Here is a 25,568-nt window from a genome sequence, read left to right as displayed (position 1 = left end):
TGTTGAAATGAGTCTTCAGAAGCACAACCAATGTTAACACGGTTCTTATTACACTGCTCGCTCAACCAGGAAGTGTAGACAGGTTGAACTTTTAGGACAGTTCTTTGTGTTCTTTATGTTAGTTTGGTTCATTTCAGATATTTAGTTTTCTTTTGGGTATTTTTCTGGGTAGTTTTGGGTACTGTTTAGTATCTTATATATAGTTTTAGATTACTTGGGGTCTTTTTTTAGTTTGTTCACCAGTAGTTTTTTTTTGTCTTGTTTTGTTCTTTTGGGCAGTTATGGTGTTTTTTGGGGGTTAGTCTGGGTGCATGTTAAGAATACTTTTCAGGTTGTTCTTTTGGTTAGCTTTGTGTTCCTTTGGGAGGTTATTTGTTCTTTAGGGTAGTTTTGTGTTTTATGAGTTTATTTGGGGTACATTTAATTAATTGAAACTAATGTGTTTAGCAGCTGTGTGCTATACAGTTCTGTTATGTGTATTTTCTGTTTGTTTGTTTTGTTGTGTTGCTTTGGGTACTTTAGGGTAATCATATTGTTTTTTTTTGGTTCTTTTGGTAGTTTGTGATTACCAGGACCGGTTTTGGGTTACCTAACGTTTCTTATTCTTCTAACTCATTGCATTATTAACTAAAGGGGTTCTATTTCATCACAGAGCAAGAATAAATTCACTAAACAGTATAGTATCTTGAGTTACAGAGATATGAGAAAGGTCTGGAGAAAAAGCAAGGGATGCTGACTGAGAAAGAGAAAGGGAGAAGGAGATAGAGATTGATATAGAAGGGGAGAGGCAGAGACATGACAGAGAGGGAGAAAGAAAGAGACTGGGAAACCTGGAAAGAGACAGTGAAAGAAAGGACACAAACAGGGAAAGGAAAACAGTTTTTACCAGTTTCTCCACCCTGGCCTCAGCTGTCATGTCCTTCAATGTAACCTTCTTCCTCTTTTTCAGTTCCTCCAAACTGGTGCTGCTGGTTCCTCCCTCCCTCGGGTTCCCACAGGCCTGGAACACCTGAAGAGAGACAGAACGGGAGAGAGAGATTTGACTTTCTTACGTCAAACTTATAGTTTCCCTTGCGTGTCATTGAGTCAATTATTACTTCACAGTGTAGATAATTTTTTGGCAGCGACTCCACAAACTTTCACTTCCACATTTCCATCTTTTCCCCATGTAGGCTAGTGCAAGAGAGTGTGTTTTCTCACAAATGTTACAAACAGGGTCGTTACTAATAATCTGACACCACCGCAGCTGCAAAAGCAGTGGTGGCATGTTGAAACACTTTGTGAATCAAACTAACTTCCTAGATCTGCACATCTGGGCCTGGACGCCATCATGACGACACTGAGCTGGGAATCTTTCAAAATGCAGTGTTTACGCAGGGTCTTTTTCATATAAACGGTCTCAGAGACAAGTCTATATTAATTTCCCTGTGTTAAATCTAACTGTGCAGGCGAAGTGGTTTTGACATTTCCCCTCATGGTTAAAATGTAGGATATTGGACCAAAGTAGCTAATCTGATCCTGGCTCAGTTCTTATGGGGCAAACTGTGGCTAACGTTTGACGCTAGTCTGCCAGCGAACGGCTGTGCCCCAGGCCCGCTCTGGCCTCAACCACAATGCAGCACAGTGTAGCCTTTGTTCCCCAACACTATTCACATATTTTTCCACCTTCACTACACAAAAAAAGAAAACGATTTCATAGCTCCTTGTGCATTTTAACAGGCACATAAAAGTGGTTCTCATACAGCACTACCAAGGAGAAGTTATTGAGTTAATAAATGTGTTCAGGTATGCATGTGGAATATTATTACAACCCATGATGGGTGTGTGTGTCGGTAACTAGCGTTCATCGCTAACCTTGGTGTTAAAGGTGTCTATGTTGTCCAACATGGTCGTGACAGCCTCTAAGATACGTGCAGGCAGGGAGAGGACCACTACTTCCACGCCGGACACGCCCTCAAACCTGACAGCCACCTGCATCAGAGCATCTACGGAGAGAGACAGAGAGAGGTGGACACAGAGAGAGACAAACACAGAGAAAGACAGAGGAGGGAGTTGTGAGAGAAAGACATTTGTTATGTCAAACAAGCTTACAGGCATTTAAATAATATTCAAATCCTTGTATTTGTAGAAGAACAAGGAAAATGTGACATTCTGGGGAAATCAGTTGGTCCCCATTAGGAAAATGTTTTTTTATGTATGGGTTAGGATTAGGGTAAAAGTTACAACTGGGCTTAGCAGTTAGTGGTCACAGTAGGTTTATGATTAGTTCTAGGTTTTTGGTTAAGGTTACATTTTAGGGCAATGCTTACAGCTTAAGAAAAATAGGATTTTCAATGTAAATACGGTTTGTATCCTCAGGAGAATAGAAATGTGGGTATGTGCTCTCGTTTGATCCAGGTCTATAAGTACATGTGAAGATCTGGAGTCCCTGCAAATAAATTAAAACCAGCCCCCCACTAGGAAAACCCCAATTTTACAATCTAGGGCTAAGAAATAGGGAACCTGGTTTTCTGGGTTTTACAAGGTCAATAGAAAAACAAACGTTTGTTTGTCTGGGTGTGCATGCACTGTTATACATCTCACCGACTAGGTTCCTCCACTCTGTGTTCAGGTCAGCCTGGTTGGCAAGGCAACCCTTAAGCACGTTGGCGCAGTAGCTGGCACAGGGCCTGGCAGAGGGCAAACTGCGGCAGTGGGGACAGTATGTCATCTTCATGATGGCACGCATGCATTCCGGGCTCAGGGGCACCTTGGGAAAGAGCAGTTACAAAGGTGAATCAACTCCTGTTGCAATCTTGGCTACACAGTCAAATCCCTTGCAAACGGGTCAACGTTATGAACCCGATTTGTTTGACGCTGAGAGACTACAGAGAAAATAACAAATAAATGCATATCTCAAATAGGCATGCCTATGCTGGTCGTGGTGTAGTGGGTTTCAATGGCGGACAGCACTGCAATCAGCACAGGAAGGTCGGGTGCTGACAGTTGTTGGCTAGGGAGTGTGTTCAGCATGCGCAGGTATGCGTTGTGGCTGAGCGAGTGGCATGATGGGACGCAGAACGACTTGGCGAGATGTGCACCGGAGGACACTTTTTGGTTTTTGGACGTAGCACCTGCAGTTAAGAGGCTGTGACGACACAAGGCCATCAGGACATTGATCAAATGTGTGGTAGAAATAGGGATCTATAAAAAATATACTTTACATGATGAAGGAAAGACAATGCTACCTAGACAGATGCCCGGCTGGTTGTTCTGCTAATGATTTGTCAATGCTCACAAGCATTTGTGTCAACATGTTTCCCTTCAGTCATCCAGTGGATTAGCGGTCCTAAGAGTTGTTCTGGATTTCTTTTTGTACAAAGCCTTGGACATTCTAACACCTCAATGAGCCACAGGATATGTTCCAATGACAAACAAGACGGAAATAGACAGAGATAGCTTGGTTCCATTTTATAGACTTTTTTTCCTCATTTAGCAGAGGCTCTTGTCCAACACAACAAACAAGGGGAATGAAGGTTAAGTGCCCTGTTAAAAGGCACAATGCCAGATTTGTCACTGGGTTGGTTTGGGGATTTGGACCAGTGGTATTTAAAATTTCGGCCCAGTGCCCTAACTACTAGTGTTCCTGGAAAGCTACCATCCTTGTAAGTATTCCGTCCAATACTAATCTTATCCTAAGAATAGGATTGTTGTTAAGCTGAAGGAGGGCAGCTATCCAGGAATACTGTCAGAGTTGAAACCTACACGAGAGTAGCTCTTGATGAACAAGGTTGGAGTTCTATACTGGAGGTCACCTCTCTTAGCAAGAGAGCCATTATCATCATACACTGTCATGGATACAGATGTATGCAGAACGAATAAAAGCTAAAGATCCTGCAAATGTGTAATTTCCACGGGTGAACAAACAAGACACACACACGATGCAGCACCTCCCATCGGTGTCCTTTCACGCTAGTGCCGAGCCACTTCGTTGCTGTGGAAACCAATCGTTCAAGATCTATTTGTTTTGTGTCACAATGTGACAAGGTCCCTGACACACCTGTCTTCACCTTCCCTAGAACCTTCTCTTCTGTCTCTCCACCTGTCTTTATGGGTTTCTCTCTTAATCCTTCTTCCTCCCTCTGTCTCTTCCTTTCTTTCCCACTGTTTCCTCAAGAATGTGCCTTGGTGCGTTAAAACTGGAACTGGGTTAATACAAGTAAGCCCTGTTCGCAAGAGAGCCTCGGCTACGCATACAAAACTCCAGTATACGTGTGTGTGCTTGTGAGTGTGTGTGCGCATGTGTGTGATACTGAGAGCTCAGCATCCTTTAAGCCGACATCTGGGGCAGTTCAGTGCTTTTCCTGGAAACTACCACCCCCTTGTCATACCAAAGTCAGACGAAAGCCTAGTTAGCAGAAACATTATGATCTCCCATGATCTCTAGATCATGGAAGACAGCCAGTCCCTTCCTCTAATTATTTCTGTCAGGGACAGCACTGATAAGTTATAAGCTAGATTCTTTTATTTAGACCAATTATTACCTGATGTTGATAAATGCCGTGAGACAGTTTGCTTTATAACCATAGTGGGCGGGGAATATCGACGTGGAGAGAAGTCGGTGAATATTGATTGAAAAAAAGTACATTTGGTTTGAGTCAATGAGATTGCTTGTGGTGATTACATGGAATAATATCCATTACACGTCATGCTTCTATGGAAGGCAAGAGCATGAATCAGCCAATCGCCGGTTTGATGAACAATGAGAAAATCAGAGAGTGAGAGAATGTGAAATGAAGTTCCTGACAAATAATGTAAATTCTAAAAGAGACCAAACCAATTTTGTTTCACATGTTTAGTCCATTCCAATTTAAATGTTTTAAGTGTGTATCTTTGACTGTAAACATGATTTGGATAATTAGTATAAATTGACCCATAAAGAATATATCTGGGACAATTCATGCTACGAGACACTAAACCAATTTTGTTTGACAATGGTTATGGGTTCTCGCGACTTAAAACTCTCAAACGTGTATCACCTATGACTATATTGATGTAATTTGCGTAATTAGCATGAATGAACCATTGAATGGGCATTATTGTTGTTGCCTCGGTGCTGCTCTATTGTGAATTAATTAATGCTGTCTCCTGATATGCTTTAAGCAATTTGAATTGAATTGGGAGAGATGCAGAGAGAGAATTGGATTGGATGACAGAATGGCGTAGTTCAGAGGGAGAAAGATTCAGTGTACTGAGATGCAGAAGAGAAAGAAAATGTCTAAAGTAATGAGTAAACAAAGTAAATAAATAAGACCTATGAAGGTACTATAGGTACTAAATGAATGTGATTATTTAAGTCACAAAATTAAAGACTAAAGTATTAGGGATCATTTCCATTTAACACTTTGCTTTTCTCACTGTTATAGTCAATTATTTCCAATTATATATACTGTGCTGTCTCATCACAAACAATTCAAATTCGTTTGGGGGAGTTAAATATTACTTAATGAGAACTTTCCTCACAGGCATAACTTTCCTCACAGGCACAACTTTCCTCACAGGCACAACTTTCTGCACAGGCACAACTTTCCGCACAGGCACAACTTTCCGCACAGGCACAACTTTCCGCACAGGCACATATTTCCTTATACTTCCCTTGGAAACCAGGACGTCAGTTATGTCTACATGTGAGGGCTTGCTCACTCACCTGACAACCTCTGGCTTTACTGCAGAAGCCATCTGAGGGAGTCGCTAAAGTGCCATGAGATAAGGAAATATTTGCTGACAATATCTTCATGCTTCAGGTTTCCCAACCACCCAGCAACTGGAGACAGTCAATGTTCTAATCTAGTTAGCTTGGTGCTGCCTAAGAATGTCTTACATCATTGTGCCACTTCAGAGGCATAGACTGAATTATTTGAAAGGAAGAGATGATCATTAACTGAAATTACAATAACCATCCTGCACACACAATCCTATTTTAAGCCATTTTCACAAAAGCCTGGAGCCACCCCAAATGCGAAGAGTAAAGTGCATTATAATTAATGGAAAATGTTTTGCATGGGTTGATATATTTTTGTTCGGAAAAATCAAGCCAGACGTTAAGTGGAAATCAAAAACTTTAAAAGCCTATTTAGCCTCCGAATAAACTGCAAGTGTGCATTTCCAGCTTTTTGTGGAAAACAATGTCGACAAGATTAAATAAAGACAAGGCATCCCGGGGATGCGTTCATGGTCATAGAGCATGGTTGGATCCCATATCTTGTTAGTTATTGGCTGTCTTCCCAAAATTGTCATGCCACACAATGACGCAGTAAGAGGGACACGAGCAGATCTGGATTTGGGCTAGCCCAATTTAGCCCAGGCATCTTGAGGCAGCAAACAACAGGCTTAATGGAGTTAGCACATTATCCAAGTCCTGATTGCTTGAGGTTAATGTTAAAACCTCCCTCCGTTATTCTTTGGAGTTGTGCCAATGAGAGAGAGACAGGGAAAAAGAGAATGAGTGAGAATGAGTGAGTAGACTTAACCATGGTGATATGTCTGATAGAGAGACAATCCTTCCCACTAATGACTTTACCTTTGGAGGATAGCAATGCGAGCTGTGTGTTTGTCATGTGTAACGCCCTGGATATGTATGCAAAACACTATTCACCATTCACCATTGTGACCCTAACACGACACAATATATTGCCAGGATAGGATGTACTTCCAGTATCTGCATGTCAAACAGGTCCCACAGAATGACATGGCCCCTTTAATATTCTCGGTCACCTGACCCCCCCCCCCCCCCTTTATCTCGGAAAGTATTGTGTAATTAGCGAGGATATATGGGTTGGCCTCATCCTCAGCGTTAGATGGTGACTCCCGTCCTTTGGAGTGATACGTCATGCTGTGGCCTAGTTCCTACTGTACTGTACCCTCATCTACAGGACGGAAAAGAGTGTCCCGAAAAACCAAAGAAACATTTATGATGAGACGGGGTAGGGAAGAGTTTGTTTTTATTGCATCCTCTTTCTCCAGCTTTCTTATTTTCTTGTTAACTCATTTAATGGCACATCTTTTATTCTATGCAGTTTTTAACATTCTCCAGTTCTATATCTCATTGTCAGTAATTTTGCCCTTTCTTTCTTTTGCCAATTTTGGCATATGAGTAAATTTTCTCTGGAATATAAATATTCGAACTTTACATTTGTTTTATCAACATCATCTGCTAATGCATGGATCTCCTCATCTTCCTTCCAAACACTTCAGTTTGTGTTTATTATTCAGCTCTTCCACAGACAAAAACACACATTGCACATCAAAACAATTTAAGGCTCAGATACTCAACTATGCAGTATGCCCATACATACAGTCGCATACTTTTCGCTCGCACACACTCACATACACACACCCCAGATCGATTCTATTGGAAAGGAAAGGCACCAGGAAACAGATCCATGGGCTCAGGCAATCAGCTCTCGCTACAGCAGTTAATGTCAGCGCGATCCTGAAGAATTTCCCCCCTGGCTGTGAGGAGGGTTAATGTCAGCGTACCCATGAGAAATGACACCCTTTATACACGAGACAAGAGTAAGGTTAAAATCAGAGCGCTACTACTGATAAATATCCTCTCCTCTGTGTGTGTGTGTGTGTGTGTGTGTGTGTGTGTGGGGGGGGGGGGGGGGTCAATAATTGGTGCACTGCTGAACTATCATGCATAGGGCAAAAGGAGTGTTAAAACCAGTACACCAATGAGCTATATACCGATAAGACATAACATTATGACCACCTGCCTAATATTGTGTAGGTCCCCCTTTTGCCACCAAAACAGCCCTGACCCGTCGAGGCATGGACTCAACTAGACCTCTGATGGTGTGCTGTGGTATCTGGCACCAAAACATTAGCAGCAGATCCTTTAGGTCCTGTAAGATGCGAGGTGTAGCCTCCATGAATCAAACCTGTTTGTCCAGCACATCCCAAAGATGCTTGATTGGGTTGAGATCTGGGGAATTGGGAGGCCAAGCCAACACCTTCAACTTGTTGTTGTGTTCCTCAAATCATTCCAGAACCATTTTTGCTTTGTGGCAGGGCACATCCTGCTGAAAGAGGCCACTGCCATCAGGGAATACCGTTGCCATGAAAGAGTGCACATGGTCTGCAACAATGCTCAGGTTGGTGGTAAGTGTCAAAGAAACATCCACATGAATGGCAGGACCCACGGTTTCCCAGCAGAACATTGCCCAAAGCATCACACTGCCTCCGCCGGCTTGTCTTCTTCCCATAGTGCATCATGGTGCCATGTGTTCTCCAGGTAAGTGACGCACACGCACCTGACCATCCATGTGATGTAAAAGGAAATGTGATTAATCAGACCAGGCCACCTTCTTCCATTGCTCCGTGCCCATTGTAGGCGCTTTCGGCAGTACAGGGGTCAGCATGGGCACCCTGACTGGTCGGCGGCTACGCAGCTCCAAACGCAAAAAACTGCATTGTACTTTGTGTTCTGACACCTTTCTATTAGTACCAGCATTAACCTTTTCAGCAGTTTGAGCTAATGGAGCAAGTTAGATTGGACCACACAGGCCAGCCTTCACTCCCCACATGCATCTAAGAGCCTTGGCTGCCCATGACCCTGTCGCATGTTCACTGCTTTTCCTTCCTTGGACCACTTTTGATCGGTACTGAACACTGCAGACCAGGAACACCCCACAAGGCCTGCAGTTTTGGAGATGCTCTGACCCAGTCGTCTAGCCATCACAATTTGTCCTTTGTCAAAGTCGCTCAGATCCTTACGCTTGCCCATTTTTCCTGCTTCTAACATAACCTTTGAGGGCAGAATGTTCACTTGCTGCCTAATATATTCCACCCACTGACAGGTGCCATGAAAACGAGATTATCAGTGTTATTCACTTCACCTGTCAGTGGTCATAATGTTATGGCTGATCGGTGTATGTAGCTTTATTCTCGGTGTAATATCTTAGCATAGATGCAAAAATAAAGTACACACACTGCTTACTGAACTATGGTAAATGCAGAGTTAATATCAATGAAAATGAAGACTAGTCATGAATCCCAAACCTAGCTCTCTGCTCTGCACACTTGCTCAGAACAGACTCCATTGTCCTGTGTTGCTAACCAAACTCTGAGGGTGACTTTGAGAGGTGATGAACAAACCGATATATTTTGGAACACAGAAATTATGGAATTCTTGGTCCCTTCCAAAAAAATAAAACAAGCATGGAATTCAAATGAACAAATCGCTCATAACATTTTCAAATGATGTCCAGTAACAATTGAACATTTATAGGTATTTCATGTCAAGTCATGAATTCAGAGATAGACAAATCCATGTTTCATAATGATTAGGAAACCCTGTCCATTCTTTTTTGTAAAGCTGCGCAGATCAAGCATGAAGCAGTGCCTTATGGGATTCCACATCGGTCATGTAGGCTGCATAACTGCACACTCGCTGAAAGGGGTCTAATTAGCCCCTACGCCCTCTTTCATTTTCAATCCCTCAACTTCAGGACACTAGGGCAAATGCCGCAGATGTGTGGGAATATACAAATGCAGAGCTGAGAGAAAAGGGTGAATTTGGGATTTAGCGCGGTCCTCACCTCTTTACAGTGGCCATCAGTATAATAAGGACATACAGAAATGGGCATCTGTGTAACACGAGCACAGTGAGGGTTGATTGTAGCCTGAAGCATCTTTCTCACTGTGTCCCAGGAGATGAGACACACTGCCCACACATAAGCAGTGGGCATTATTGTGGACACCAAAGAAAGCCAGCAGGTTCTCTAAAATATGACTCAGAAAAACCAACCCTTGTCCATTTATATTATTTTCCTTCAATTTGTAAGTGGCTCTACCAGAGAAATCCTAAATGCCCACCATGATACTCTGTTGCTGACATAACTCTTAGAGACACAACCACAGACTGACTAGAATTTTAATTAGCCATTCAACTACAGGAAACTCTCATCACTCAAATTATGCAATTCATGGTCCACTTTTAAATAATAAAAGGAGCATGAATAAAAATTTACAAATACTTCATTAATAATTGAACATGTACGAGGTATCTTGTTTTGGATGTGTCAAGTCTTAAAATCAGACATAAACAAATGCGCACATTGTATAATTAGGCACACCTGTCCATTATCTTCTGTAAAATTGTGTTAACTCAAAAATAAAGTGTTGTGTTATGGGATTCCACCTTGTTTGTGGAGGCTGCATCTTAGCACACTCACCGGACGGGGCCACAGGAAGGTCTATTAAGTCCATAAACTATCGGTCATTTTCACTACCTCAACTTTGAGGCAAATGGCGGAAGGAGTACATTTAGTTTTTACTTTATTTTCTGTCTTGGCATGAGAGGGTAGGAGTTCAATATGTAAGGATATCTAGCTATGTAGATTGCTGTTGTCAAATGGAAACAAACCTAGCCAGACGGGCTGGATAACAAAACAAACTAAACAAATGGCTCTAAATATAAAGACAGCGAGGGGAACTGGAAATGGATAGACGGTGGGAATGCAGCTTATCGAGAAGAGGACTGTGCTGAGATCAGTCCTGATTGGATATGGAATGATTTGTCATTTGCTACTGTTTAACAGTGTTATATTAATGGATGTGTACCTGCTCATTCCTGAACTATGAGGGTTAGGGTTAGGAAGGTTCTGTGGTCTGAGCTCCTGCATCCAGTGCACATATACTGCTGCAGTGTGGTTTCAAATCCAGCTGCTTTTCCAGTCTATTAAAAATACTTACGGCCTTGTCCCTTGTGTACAGAGATTTCTCAGGATTCTCTGAATATCTTAATGATATTATGTAATGTATATTATGAGATCTGCAAACTCGTTGCAATTTTACATTGAGAAACATTATTCTTAAATTGATGCACTATTTGCCTGTGCAGTCATTCACAGGGTGGTGAACCCCTCCATCTCTTTACTTCTGAAAGACTCATCCTCTCTGGGATGCTCTTTTTATACCCAATCATGTTACTGACCTGTTGCCAAATAACCTAATTAGTGGTGAAATGTTTCACCAGGTTTTGTTTTTGCATTACACAACTTTTCCAGTCTTGTTGCCCCTGTCACAGCTTTTTTGAAACGTGTTGCTGGCATCAAATTCAAATTGGACATATATTTTTCAAGAAACAATAACATTTCTCATTTTCAACATTTGATATGTTGTGTTTGTACTATTTTCTCTTGAATATAGGGTTTAAATGATTTGCACATCATTGTAAACAAAAAACCAGGCAAGCCTAGTACAGCCGGCCCGCAATAAAAAGTGTTGATCATAGTTGCCCTCCCAAGACTCAAACCCAGGTCGCCCATGTGAAAGGCTGTGTCTTTTACCACTAAGCCACAGGGCTATACTATAAGTTTGAATATTTAGTTAGCTACCATTAACCATTGTGTTAAACTGAATAATGTTTCTCATTAAGTTTACCTCCACCACGAATAGCATCTATGAACTGTAAGACTTTTGCAACTGACCGTTTTTAAAAGCTTATTAGTCAGATGATCGACTTTGTTGTTGTCTCATCTGACCTGCGGCCTTATGTCTTGGACACTCGGGTGAAGAGAGGGGCGGAGCTGTCAACTGATCACCACCTGGTGGTGAGTTGGATCCGATGGCGGGGGAGGAAGCTGGACAGACTCGGCAGGCCCAAGCGTACTGTAAGGGTCTGCTGGGAACGTCTGGCCGAGTCTCCTGTCAGAGAGATCTTTAACTCCCACCTCCGGCAGAGCTTCGACTGGATCCCGAGGGAGGCTGGAGATATTGAGTCAGAGTGGACCATGTTCTCCACCGCCATTGTCGAAGCGGCCGCTCTGAGCTGTGGCTGTAAGGTCTCCGGTGCCTGTCGAGGCGGCAATCCCCGAACCCGGTGGTGGACACCGGAAGTAAGGGATGCCGTCAAGCTGAAGAAGGAGTCCTATCAGGCCTGGTTGGCTTGTGTGACTCCTGAGGCAGCTGACGGGTACAGACAGGCCAAGCGGGCTGCAGCCCGGGTGGTTGTGGAGGCAAAAACTCGGGCCTGGGAGGAGTTCGGTGAGGCCATGGAGAAGGACTATCGGCTAGCCTCGAAGAGATTCTGGCAAACCATCCGGCGCCTCAGGAGAGGGAAACAGTGCCCTACCAACGCTGTTTACAGTAGAGGTGGGCAGCTGTTGACCTCAACTGAGGATGTTGTCGGGCGGTGGAAGGAGTACTTCGAGGATCTCCTCAATCCCGCTGTCACGTCTTCCATTGAGGAAGCAGAGGATGAGGGCTCAGAGGTGGACTCGTCCATCACCCGGGCTGAAGTCACAGAGGTGGTCAAGAAACTCCTCGGTGGCAAGGCACCGGGGGTGGATGAGATCCGCCCTGAGTACCTCAAGTCTCTGGATGTTGTGGGGCTGTCTTGGTTGACACGCCTGTGCAACATCTCGTGGCGGTCGGGGACAGTGCCTCTGGGATGGCAGACCGGGGTGGTGGTCCCTCTTTTTAAGAAGGGGGACCGGAGGGTGTGTTCCAACTATAGGGGGATCACACTTCTCAGCCTCCCCGGGAAAGTCTATGCCAGGGTTCTGGAGAGGAGAATACGGCCGATAGTAGAACCTCGGATTCAGGAGGAACAGTGTGGTTTTCGTCCGGGCCGTGGAACACTGGACCAGCTCTATACCCTCTACGGGGTGTTGGAGGGTTCATGGGAGTTTGCCCAACCAATCCACATGTGTTTTGTGGATTTGGAGAGGGCATTCGACTGTGTGCCTCGCGGCATCTTGTGGAGGGTGCTTCGGGAATATGGGGTTCCTTTGCTAAGGGCTGTCAGGTCCCTGTACAACCGAAGCAGGAGCTTGGTCCGCATTGCCGGCAGTAAGTCAGACTTGTTCCCAGTGCATGTTGGACTCCGGCAGGACTGCCCTTTGTCACCGGTTCTGTTCGTAATTTTTATGGACAGAATTTCTAGGCGCAGCCAGGGGCCAGGGGGTGTCAGGCTTGGGGACCACACAATTTCGTCTCTGCTCTTTGCAGATGATGTTGTCGTGTTGGCCCCTTCTAACCAGGACCTTCAGCATGCACTGTTTGCAGCCGAGTGTGAAGCGGTGGGGATGAAAATCAGTACCTCCAAATCCGAGGCCATGGTCCTCAGTCGGAAAAGGGTGGCTTGCCCACTTCAGGTTGGTGGAGAGTGCTCAGAGTAGTCAGCAAAGAACATGTTTCTAACGTAATATTCTTTCAACAATACAAGAGTTCAATAGTAGTTTACACATACTACTTACAGTCAAATATTCTCCAAGCGAATATAAAATAAGTTCCTCAATGATGTGTATCTAGTACTGTCCGTCTTGCCTGTTTAGGCTCGCTGAAGAATTACACCTGAATACGAAGAAACTCTATCTGCGCATGCGACCAGTCTCTATTCCTCCAAGCTGCTAACTAGCCAGCATAGCCGCGGACCAGACTGATGACAAAAGCCAGAGAAGAATTGTCTTCAATCAAACGCCGTCCACAGGGTATGGCATGACGTAACAAAATAGAGTTATACCTTCCTTCTTTAGGATCCATTGTACCCAGTACAAATCTCCCACTGTCCCGCCACCAAAGCACCCCCAGACCATCACATTGCCTGCACCATGCTTGACAGATGGTGTCAAGCCCTCCTCCAGCATCTTTTCATTTGGTCTGTGACTCATTAATGTGCTCCTTGTGATCTGAACACCTCAAACTTAGATTTGTTTGTCCATAACACTTTTATTTTTACAATCCTCCTCTGTCCAGTGTCTGATTTCTTTTGCCCATCATAATCTTTTCTCTTCATTGGTCAGTCTGAGGCTTATTCTTTGCAACTATGCCTGGAAGGCCAGCATCCCGGAGATGCTTCTTCAGTGTTGACATTGAGACTGGTGTTTTGCGGGTACCATTTAATGATGCTGCCAGTTGAGGACCTGTGAGGCGTCTTTTTCTCAAAATAGACACTAATGTATTTGTCCTCTGGGCCTCACACTCATCTTTCTATTCTGGTTATAACCAATCTGCGCTGTTCTGTGAAGGGAGTAGTACACACCGTTGTACGAGCCCTTCAGTATCTTGACAATATCAACAAGAATAGTAATAGTCTTTTCTGTCGAAAAAACAAGGAATTTCTAAGTGACACAAAACTTTTGAATGGTAGTGTATGTAAACTCTATCACCATTCCTGTTGTAGTTTTATTTTATTTTTTTAGTGTGTGTTTTTGTGGGGTAATTCTGTAAACTCCGCAATGAGAGGACAGGATGAAGATGTGAAAATGGGAATACTGCCAAATTCAACTTTAAACCTGTTTTTGTTTGTGTCTTGTCTCACTGCCTTGTCTTCCTGGGCTTATTAATTAAAGATTACTTCAAATATTACTATAGTTAATATAGTAAATGTTGATAATTTAATCAATAAAACAATTCCCATATACATCTTTTCAAGCATGTGCACATTTAATTACAAGAGGTAAGCCTGGTAATTATTTGTATATATTCTGTACTAGAGAGCAGAGGGACATTCATTATGGATCTGCTCACATTCATAAAAATACTGCAAGGTCTGTAAGACTTCGAAGCGATGGAAAAACTAAAGTAGCACTTCCTGACAGTTTTAATACCACATCTTCAAAATCACAACCCTCTCTGAGTAGCATATTTCCTGAGTTAATGCCACCAATTACACACATATTTTACATTGTCTTCCTGAGAATTGGTACATTCCTTTCTGCTGGTGCTGGACTGAGAGCTTAACATGAGAGCTCACCACTTCTGAGTACAAGAGAGCTGAGACCGGGAGAGAATACATGCACCTTCTTTGAAAATGGCACAGAAATATTTTTGTTCCAGACAAATATGCTAACTGTTCGCACTAGACTATATCCAAATAGTGTGCCAAAATTAATGCTGGTGCTTCTTAAATCAAGTCATTAACAGTTCTTTCATGTTTAATATTTTTTTTTAAATATTTTTTTATTGATTTTACATAAACAAAGTTTAATTAACAATAAGGGTGTGTGGATATCCACTGTATCTAATTTTTGTTAGTTTTCATTTGAAATTGTAAAATAAGTGTGTATTATGAGATAGAGCTTCAATTACATAAAACATTTCCAACATTGAACAATTAAGATTAATTGTGTGCATCACATGATTACCCCATTAAAATTCAGGTTCAAGACTGCACTGTTGTTGGGAGAAGCAGAATTATTCCTCTGTTGTAACTCTTGTCTGTAAACCAATGATTGGTGTGCAAGGTGGGCAAGAGTGAGACTGGAGACTGGAGTGGATCTTTTAACTGTTGGTAAAGACTGGTACATTACATTTGGACTAAACTGTTCTCAGCCAGTGATGATGTTGAAAGAAGAACATGGGGAAATTGTGAAAACCTGGAGAACTGCTGCTTTTTTATTCTACCTGGAAGTGTAGTTCCAGTGGTTATTTCAGTCAAAGTTGCTCTTCTATCAGCTTGAATCAGTCGGCCCATTCTCCTCTGACCTCTAGCATCAACAAGGCATTTTCGCCCACAGGACCGCCGCATACTGGATGTTTTTCCCTTTTCACACCATTCTTTGTAATCCCTAGAAATGGTTGTGCGTGAAAATCCAAGTAACTGAGCAGATTGTGAAATACTCAGACCGGCCCGTCTGGCACCAACAACCATGCCACGCTCAAAATTGCTTAAATCACCTTTCTTTCCCATTCTGACATTCAGTTTGGAGTTCAGGAGATTGTCTTGACCAGAACCACACGCCTAAATGCATTGAAGCAACTGCCATGTGATTGGTTGATTAGATAATTGCATTCATGAGAAACTGAACAGGTGTTCCTAATAATCCTTTAGGTGAGTGTATTAGGAGATGCCTTCATATCATTATGAGACATTTTTCGCTTCCTTTTCACTCATGTATTGCAGAATTTAATGAAGTATCTTTATACACATTCACTCTCAGTATTTGTTGTTAGCTTTTTCAGAAATTAATGTCAGCATTTTTTGTTGTTGTTAAGGCTGTCACTTTAAGAGAAAATATGAAGTGAAGTCAGTTTATTTGACTGGTTAGATTTTTTTTAATAAGTTGAAGTTGATTTGGGGATGGAATAGCGTAGACAGCTGTTGTATTCTTTCTGCCTACTGATTGCTTTAAAGGAATAGCTGTTTGTTAGTCCAAAAATGCCAAACTTTGCCTTGTATAGTAACTGTCATGTTTCTTGGCCAGGTCTTGCTGGAAAAAGGCATGAAAATCACAACTCTGGATAAAAAAGGCAAATATCAGTGAAAATAATTCTTACATGAAATATGCTATGGACCTTACTGGACAGATGTTCCTCTACAGTTGTGTGATGAAACTAATGTGTTGTTGAATTCATGTTTCCTGTAATGGTCCCAGCCTGATGGGACCGTTCCGCTATGTGTTTTCTGTTTGTCCTTGGCTTGTCTTGTCCTTGTATGGTCCTTCCTGTTCTTGTTTCAGTTTATCAGTCTATTCCTTTCACCTGTGTTTAGCCCCCACCTGCCCCCATCTGTTCTCCTCGTTAGCCTGTGTATTTAGTTCAGCCATGTTCTCCCATTCCTCGTTGGTCATTGTGCGTGTCATGTTTTGGTGTTCCTGACTCCTGAGAGTGTTTAGTAGTGCTCGGCGCTTGGTTTCCTTCCTTCCTTCCTTCCTTCCTTCCTTTGGTTTTCATCAACCTCTGCGCCTGCCTCCATCTCCCTCCTTGGAATGTGACATTTCCACAGTAGGGCTGTTGTCAGCTTGTTTTATCAGCCTTACATAACAGTGGCTGTCAACTATCAGTATACATCAAACATCACAATATTTACTGCACATAGCTAGTAGTAATGCAACTTCCCTCACTTGGCTTCTTCACAGACTTTAACCATTTCCTGCCACTGCAATGAGCGAGTTGGAAATAGCTTAATTAAGTACATGGTAGCTTAGAAGCAAGGATAAAGGAATACATCGCAGGCAGCAATACTTGGGGTAGATGTGAGCGTAAGGGAATTGTGGCCCAGAATTACTACGGCCCCAGTTAACATATTGTAAAAATGACAATTAACAATGCCAGATCGGATCACTCCAGAATATTAACATGTATGGTTTGTAGTTGCCAATATGCATCAAAATGTGATTGGGAAGTTAAAGTGTCAGGAAATATCAGGTAATAATTATACCTAATTCAGAAGAGTGAAACATCACTTCAAGCCTTCCTACTAAGCACAGCACACTGAATTTCACAGCTGACATCCTTCTCTAGCATTGTGGCTGCTTCCCGGTCCCTGGCTAATAGGCATGGATTGTGCTGTAACTGGTGTTGCGGGGCCCAGACTCAGGGGACTTTCCTCTGGTCTACAGATCAAATTCCATGACCCAGGGCTGTAAAATGGACATTCCCCCCACACAGCGTGCTGTCCTTTTGCATGAGACATGAAAAGGGCGTCAGGAAAATCTGTGTTTACTTTGAAGATGCCTGAACCCCCAATGTTGCTAGAGCCCGATGGGACCAGAAAATTATTTGCTAACAATGTGTACCCGTTCCTTGGGCTATGGTGTCCATGGGGCAAACCAGCCACTTGTGAACTAGTGACAGTCTAGTCTTGAACCTACACTTCGGAAGCTTGCTTGATGCTGTGAAAGGTTGCCCTTTACCTTTGCGCCACCTGGGAAGTACAACCCTGTTTCTACCCTGTAAATTAGTACAAAGACAGGCAAATCATATCAAATTTTGAAACAGAGAAATGTTATTGTTTCTTGGCACTTAAAATGTTATGCCATTAACACATTTCAAAAAGGTGGGACATGTGCAACAAATGTCGGGGAAATGTATGTAATGCTAAAATAAAACCTGGTGGAACATTATATTAACTAATTGGGTTGATTGGCAAAAGGTCATTAACATGATTGGGTATGAAAAGAACATCCCAGAGAGGATAAGTCTCTCAAAAGTATAGATGGGGAGGGGTTCCCCACTGTGAAAGACTGCACAGGCAAGTAGTGCAACAATTTAAGAACAACGTTTCTCAACGTAAAATTGCAAAGATTTTGGGGCCTCATCATCTATGGTACATAATATCATTAAAAGATTCAGAGAATCTGGAGAAATCTCTATACACGAGGGACAAGGCCCAAACCCAACATTTGATGGCCGTGATCTACTGGCCCTCAGGCAGCACTGCATTAAAAACAGACAGGATTCTGTAGTGGACATCACTGCATGGGCTCAGGAACACTTGCGGAAACCATTGTCTATGAACACAGTACATCCCTGCATCCACAAATGCAAGTTACTTACACATCTGGGTGACTTACACATATGCAGGTTTTGGAGCAACATATGCTGCCATCCAGACATTGTCTTTTTCAGGGAAGGCCTTCCTTATTTCAGCAGGAAAATGATAAACCACATCCTGCACGTATTACAATAGCATGGCTCCATAGTAAAAAAAAGTTTTGCACCAATGGAAAAAGTTGGGGCATTAAGAAATGAAAAATATGTCAAAGGAGACCCTGAATTGTTGATCAGCTGAATCCTATATAAAGCAAGAATGGGAAAACATTTCACTTTCAAAACTACAGCAATGTGTCTCCTCAGTTCCCAAACGCTTACAGAATATTGTTAAAAGAAGAGGTGATGCAACACAGTGGTAAACATGCCCCTGTCCCAACTTTTTTGAAAACATTGCTGGCATCAAGATAAAAATTGGTATTTATTTTTCCAAAAACAATAACATTACTCAGTTTCAACATTTGTTATGTTGTCTTTTTACTCTTTTAAATTAAACATAGGGATACATGATTTGCATTTTACCCAGTGTCTCCACCTTTTTGGAAACATGGTTGGAATAGCTGAGCGTGTAGAGTACACGTGTTACTTTAAACCGTGACACAAATATGTACATGCGTACAAGTACTTCCACCATTAAAGTGGTCATAATACCCAGTAGCTCCAACCATTTGAAATTCCTAGGAGTTTAATAGAATGTGTTTGGTATGAGCCAACTGCTAATAGTGGACATAGGTGGCTACTTGCCTAACCCTGGTCCTATTAACTAAATGGCATTGCAATCAGTAGGACTTTTCAATGAGGGTTGTCCTGCTGGCTGATAGGAAATCCTCTACAGACCTGAGTTGACTGGCATAGCGTAGCCTAGCCATGGGCATAAGTTAATGTGCGCAAAAGGGCATTAGTAAGGCAAAAGTTAGCCTAGCCCAGCCACAGGCATACAGTAGCAAGGGGGAACAAGGAGGAGAATTAGCATGGGCAGGCACGCTAAGCTGGCATTTCTACTGTTGACATATGCCCAATGGGTTTGCCCTCCAGACGTCCCAGACTGGCTTACATGACTGCAGAGCAATGTCAGGCCTATAACCAGTAGCTAGCTATCATGACCCCCCCCCCCCCCCACACACACACACACACCTCTAATTCAACTTATTCCTTTCCCTCTCTCCCTAGAGCTGCTTGATCTGATTCCATATTTCCTGACTCCTGTCGTTTTGCCACTGCTGAAGGACACTGAGTGATGTGTTCATTAAATGAGGTCAGCTGGGAAAAATGTGCAAGTAATTAGTGCAGCTTTTATGAAACTACAAAATGTCATCTCCGCGTTAATGCCAGGGTGTCGGCAAAAGCTGCCGTTCTCAATGAGGTCAGGGACCATTCCGGCAGTGCACGTGCAGACATTTGTGCAACAGAGATATTCTGGTTCTACTTTTCGGCGTGGTTTGATTGGCAGGGAAGGGGTTGTGTACAACTTGACGCTAACTCCTGTCACAGACAAGGTCAACACTTCTTTCTCTCGATGCTCCATCTGTTATTCTATTCTTTCCACTCCATCTTGTCCAAAACCCTCTCTTCTTTCGTTCTCTTTCCTTTCTCTTATCCACAATCCCCAAATCATTTCTGATGGGAACCACAGGGAAAGGGAAGAGGGGGGATAGGAGAGTGAGAGAGTGGGTACCCGTATCCCTGCATGCCGTCCGGCATTCCGCTCTGCCGACCCCCCCCCCCCAACCCTTCCCTCCCCCGGCTGGTGCAATCAGACCGCAGACTCCAAAATAAACATCTTCATTTTCATATTCTCCTCTCCTTTAACTCTTTCTGTCTCCCTCTTTTTCTTTGCCTTCCCACCCCTTCTTCAACCTGGTCTATCAATTCCTCCAACATCTTTTCCATATCTCTGCTATTCTCGCATTTCGCCTCAGGCTAATCCCATTGACATTGGCTAGAGTTGTAGCTCACTCTGCCCATTCGCTGTATGTGCGAGGTGTAGTGTTATGCTATTAGATTTCTCCCTCTGTTCAATTGTAACTCTACCAGGAATTGATTGGTCAGTAATGAGATGCCAGGCTCTATTTATAGGCTGTTAACTGGCCCAGTTACTGAGTGTCTTTAACATGCACCGTTTTAGGAAAGCAGTATAAAGTCATTGAAGGCCTAAAGTACAGCACTACAAAGGACCCTCTGGAGCCAAACAAAACATGACAAGACAGAAGAAGTGCTGGAGGTCGGAAGAATTTGTGGAGGATTTGTGACATCCTCTTAGCAGCTTCTAGAGTGGTTTTTGCTTTTTTCCATTGGAAAAACAGGCACCAGGGAGTTTGCTCACACCGTAACATTAGTTTGATGAAGCTTTGTAGAACTGTATCTTAAACCAGCGAGCGAAATCATTCAAAACATGTCTTCTTAACGTCTTGTCAACTAGCAAGACGTCTTGTGCTCAAAGGGAAAGCTCCAAATACTTGTTCAAAGATTCAGTGACGCGCCAGATTGATGCTAACTAGGTTTAATTGACAGGATGGGGAAAGAGATTTAAGAGGGGGAAGAGACTACAGTAGACGGAGGAGGGAATAATACACCTAAAAATAGAGTTGACGAAGACAGTCTTACCTGTGACACCTTGCGAACAACCTCCCCACTGACGACCAAACCCTGGACAAAGGAGCGTGCTGGCACAAATGTACGCGTCACTTTCACCTTCAGGTCATGGGGTATGTCACCAAAGGGTCGTAAAGTCTCCGACTGCTTGGACACACACTCCAAGTAATCATCCCCTATGATCATAAATAGAACATTTTGGAAACATTCAGCTAAAAGGAATGGCCTGAGCATTAAAAGAGCCTCACACTGTAAAAAGTCACTGAAATAAAAAAATTATTACAAATGTAAATTCAATGGTTGGGGATGAATAATTTCAATGCAAGAATGAAAAAGCAGCATTTATTTGTTATTCAGAATTTAAAAGTTTTTGGAAGAATATTGAATGTTTCCATACCTATAAGGTATTGTCCGTTGGCGCCTTTGAACAGCTTCTCCAGCAGACGGGCCCAAAACTCATTGAGCACCTCCTCTAGGTTGATGTTGGAACCACGATAGTACCGTCTCAGTTCCGTGTATAGGTCTGAGAACACACGTGTATTCTGCGTGTACAGGGAACCCAGTGCAGCATTGTAAGATTCTTGCAGGACACTTTCAGAACGGTTCAGCAGATCCAGGAAGTAATCTGGAAGAAGTCAGGAAACAGGAAGTGTCAGAGGAATTGGTTGATTTGTTTCGATTAAGATGGAGCTGACATTAATCCAAAATCAGCCTTGCCTCTCAGTATTTAACGTATCTGTAAAAGGCAACAGTTCAGCATTTGACCTTGTTTTTTTTCCATAAATTCACATGGTCATCTACTGACATGGGGTAAGGAAGCAGACAAAAGGCTTCAATGAAAAAAAAAAGTTGCATAATTTTCCTTTCATGTGTTTTTCTTTCTTTTCCAAAATTCCCTCTGCTAAAAAAACCCAGTAGATATAACCTATGATACAGCTTCCTGCCTTTTAGTGAAGTTTGGCTGTAAGGAACACTCCTCCTTAACTTTACACTAAGGCTTTCTCTGAATCAAATTTCTTTGGGCTGCCTATGAGAGACACCACATTGATGAACCCTGCGAGGAAACGCTTCAATGTATTCGTAGGCTGGATAAGGACAGGATGTGCCGTGGAAGATAATGCTAGCAGACACCCACACACTAGGCAGAGTAGGATCCAGAGACAGTCGAAAGGACGTACGCGCAGAAAGCATTGCCTCAAGCAGACACACAAACACTGCTGGTGACACACACAGGCACACCCAATTTGAGACACAGGGACTCAAACACACACACGCACACACACACACACACACACATATACACACAGTAACAAGCACATGCATACAAAGCACTTTGGCACCAACATACACACACCCACTCATGCAATGACCCACATACACACAAATTAAAGCAGAGAACAACATCAACAGTCAGACTGTCCAGTCGGTCAGAACCAGCACTCTGGCCATAAAAACAACACACAGTAACAGGCTACATTGTGATGGCTGCTCAACATTTTTATTTGGGTGTGTGGATTGGTGACTGACTGTAACATTTTCTTTTAAGGCGATCTTATCTGCACCTGGTTGCCCCCAGATAAAGAGCAGCTGTGGGAAGGAGTTGGTGAGCCTCAATGAAACACCCCGAATAGGGTTAAAGAATTCCCTTCGCTTAGCAGTGTATCTTGCTTATTTCCTCTCTCACTTTCTGCATCTCTCTCTGTGTCTTGTCTATTGCTATCCCTCAAACAAACCCACAGACACACACACAGACTTGAAAATTAGAAGGATTTGGACCCAATCGCAAGTGTGCACACACCAGACATACAGGCACAGCGAACATTCCCCACATTTGCAATTCCCATCCAGTACACCCACACATGCTGACACTGTGTCTAAAGACCATCGGACAGTGTGGATAAATTACATAATCACATGGTAATATGATAAGCCCAACCTGACCCAACTGGATAAAACTGGGATTAAATCCATGAAATAAAACAAATGAATGATGTAAAAGTAAACACGTTCGTCATTGTTTTTTTTTAGAGATGGAGAGAGAGAGAGAGAGAGAGAGAGAGGGAGAGAGAGAGAGGAATTAGGAGGTCAGGACTGTCTTCCATTTTCAAGGGGAACAAGATAGAGGCTCCTCATTAAAACCAAATATATCATTAAGCACAACAGTGATACATAACAAATAAGAGAGTGTACTGGAAGTACTGAATCACTTCACCGAAAGCATTTACCAAATACCACAAAGGGGATTGGTGACTGCAGTTTCAGAGTAGTTTTCAAGTGTAGCTGTTTAAGGCAATTCATATGATGATGTATGAAGCGGTTACAACGCCCTCCAGAATTATTGGCAACCTTGGTAGAGATGACCATGAAAGCGATATATAAATGTCAGCTTGATTTTACACTCCAGATATGAGAGGAATCTCATGACAGAATAAAACTGTTAAAAGGACAAAAACAAATTCAATGTCATGACATTCCCACACGGAAGTGAGGAACAGAAGCTTTTAATATGCAGTGGTCTCATAATCTGAACCCTTCTGTTCTTCACTCAAAACCTTCCTTTTCAACTTTTTTGGAGATGAAAGTGAAAGGTGCAGTGGTCTCTTAATTTTTTTCCAGAGCTGTATTTCAAAAACTTATATTTTTAATATACTGTACTGCATATTCATGCATTTTATTATTTTAACAAATAATATTCAATGTTAAAATTACATGCATTGTATCATGATACTGTGAGAAACGCAAGTAATATATTTCATAAACTTATTCAGGCCACATATGTGATTAAGGTTCTAAGGTCCAGAGTTTAGTTTGAGGAGTCTATGGTAACTTTATACCCACTAAGAAGTATGGTGTTGGATTTTTTATGTTATGGGTCTGTTTTCCAAAGGCCCTGGGAGGATACAGGGAATCTGTCTGGCTCTGCCAGTAAGTTAAAACTGGGTCGTCATTGGATCTTCAAGCAGGACAATGATTCCCAGGGCCGAAAAGCGTTCCGTGGATTATAATCCAATCAAACCCCACTGAGAACGGAATCATGCTTTTGCCATCCCTGTCCCTTGACCTAAACTGTGATACAGTATATACATTAATAAAACAATTCTTCAAAGCCTGTTTTGCTCATCTATGATGAGTGTTGCAATAATTCTGGAGGGTACTCTATGCAGCAGGTAGCTAAGTTAACAATAACTGTTGACATCCCTTTACCTGTTAGCTTTTGTTTTCAAATTCGATGAATGCCTTCTCAGCAAGAAGAGTGGGAGACTCAAGGGCAGGATGAAGTCACAAACCCAGTGAAGCACATAGGCCAAAAAGCTATCACTGGTCACTACACCTGAAACATCTGGTGATTTTCCAGGACTTTCCGAGCTGAGCAAAGTGTTTGGTCTGTGTGTTTCTGACTAGGTGACAGATTGTTCCCCTGACGACTGACCCGGTGCCCGTCAGACCGGCTTATCCAAACCTCGGTGTCCATTAGGATTAGCTGGGAGTGATGCTCTGCTGTCAAACCCGCACACACGTATGGGTACCTTCACTTGCTTTCTCTCTGTGTTTAAGCTCTTAGAGGCAGACACTGTCTGTGTGTTTGCTCCAGGGTAAACAACACTAACAGACTAAAAGCCCGTCTGACAGCCTGTGACACAAGCAAACCGTTGCTGCATGGCTATATACTGTTCAAAACAGTAGATCCTTCTCCTTTCTCTGGTGTTGACCAATCAAGTTGATCAATTTAGCCATTTCAAACAAAATATGACTTTACTTCAGTTGTATATTTCTTAACTTTTTGGTATTTGGCAGGTTATCCTACCACTTTTCTGATTTGGGAAGTGTTTCCACAGGGCAAAGACAGGTTCAACCTCGTTTCCATGTAATGTCAAGCCTCAATTGCAATGTAAATCACTGTGACAAACGGTTTTGATTCTCTGAAAGTCATCAATGCCAGGGAATTCCCAATGAATTGACAGTAAGATTACATTAGTTACATTAGTTGATAACTACGTTAATGGTACGTTGCACCATTGGCTTTCTTTCCAGACCAACATAAATATTAATTCCCCACATGTAGACTAAAGGCCATGTTACAAAATGTGTACATTTGTCATGTTATCTTAATCTTTTTTATAAACGTCAGAATTAAATTACAATAACAGACAAGTTCTGGCTTACCTCACAGCAGAAACCAAGTAGAGAAACAATACATTTTCCTCAGAGAAATCAACTTAAATATGTATATACGTATAGCCTAACTAGTCTGACAGAACATCTGAAGACTATAGATCACAAATTATGTTTAGGTGATGGAGAGAACAAGTTATGCCTTGGGGAAAGTAAACCAAGCATTATCTGTTTGGGGGATTTTAAAGATAGGAAATAGTATTGATTTTAGATCAAGAGCTTCACACTGACTGATAGAGAGGTGTGTGTAGGCAGCTGAAATTTAGCTTACTTTGAAAGGCATACTATTTCCTAGTTCTCTCAGATAACAGATCATTACAAAAAATTGGTTTTGGTCTAGCAATATCATTCAATATTCAACCCGCCCTGTGGTCCAATAAATATTTTACGACCCTAAACTCACTTGCCTCGCAGATATAACCTGTGGGTTATGGGTAATCCCGCGCATCACTGTCCGAGGGATAATAATTATATTTTTGCTACACATCAAAAATACTTCTATTACTCTTAATTCTACAATGACATTTGAATAAACATTTACG

At 42.4% G+C, this 25,568-nt stretch overlaps 1 protein-coding gene across 2 annotated transcripts in view; it reads right to left on the bottom strand.

The window, feature by feature from the left end:
* gpc1b (glypican 1b) overlaps positions 1–25,568 on the bottom strand; it is a 123,543-nt gene that overhangs the window by 13,964 nt on the left and 84,011 nt on the right. For both annotated transcript variants that reach the window (XM_010883160.5, XM_013139221.4), the window contains exons 4-8: positions 21,251–21,478; positions 20,866–21,029; positions 2,584–2,749; positions 1,855–1,985; positions 887–1,009 (exon numbers count right to left, since the gene is read on the bottom strand). In XM_010883160.5, coding sequence (XP_010881462.1) covers positions 887–1,009; positions 1,855–1,985; positions 2,584–2,749; positions 20,866–21,029; positions 21,251–21,478 — 812 coding nt within the window. The remainder of the gene's footprint in view (positions 1–886; positions 1,010–1,854; positions 1,986–2,583; positions 2,750–20,865; positions 21,030–21,250; positions 21,479–25,568) is intronic.

Source organism: Esox lucius, chromosome 3 (genome assembly GCF_011004845.1).
Source record: "Esox lucius isolate fEsoLuc1 chromosome 3, fEsoLuc1.pri, whole genome shotgun sequence".
Lineage (NCBI taxonomy): Eukaryota > Metazoa > Chordata > Actinopteri > Esociformes > Esocidae > Esox > Esox lucius.
The sequence above is the reverse complement of the archived record's forward strand: the minus strand, read 5'-3'. Positions and strand labels throughout refer to the sequence as shown.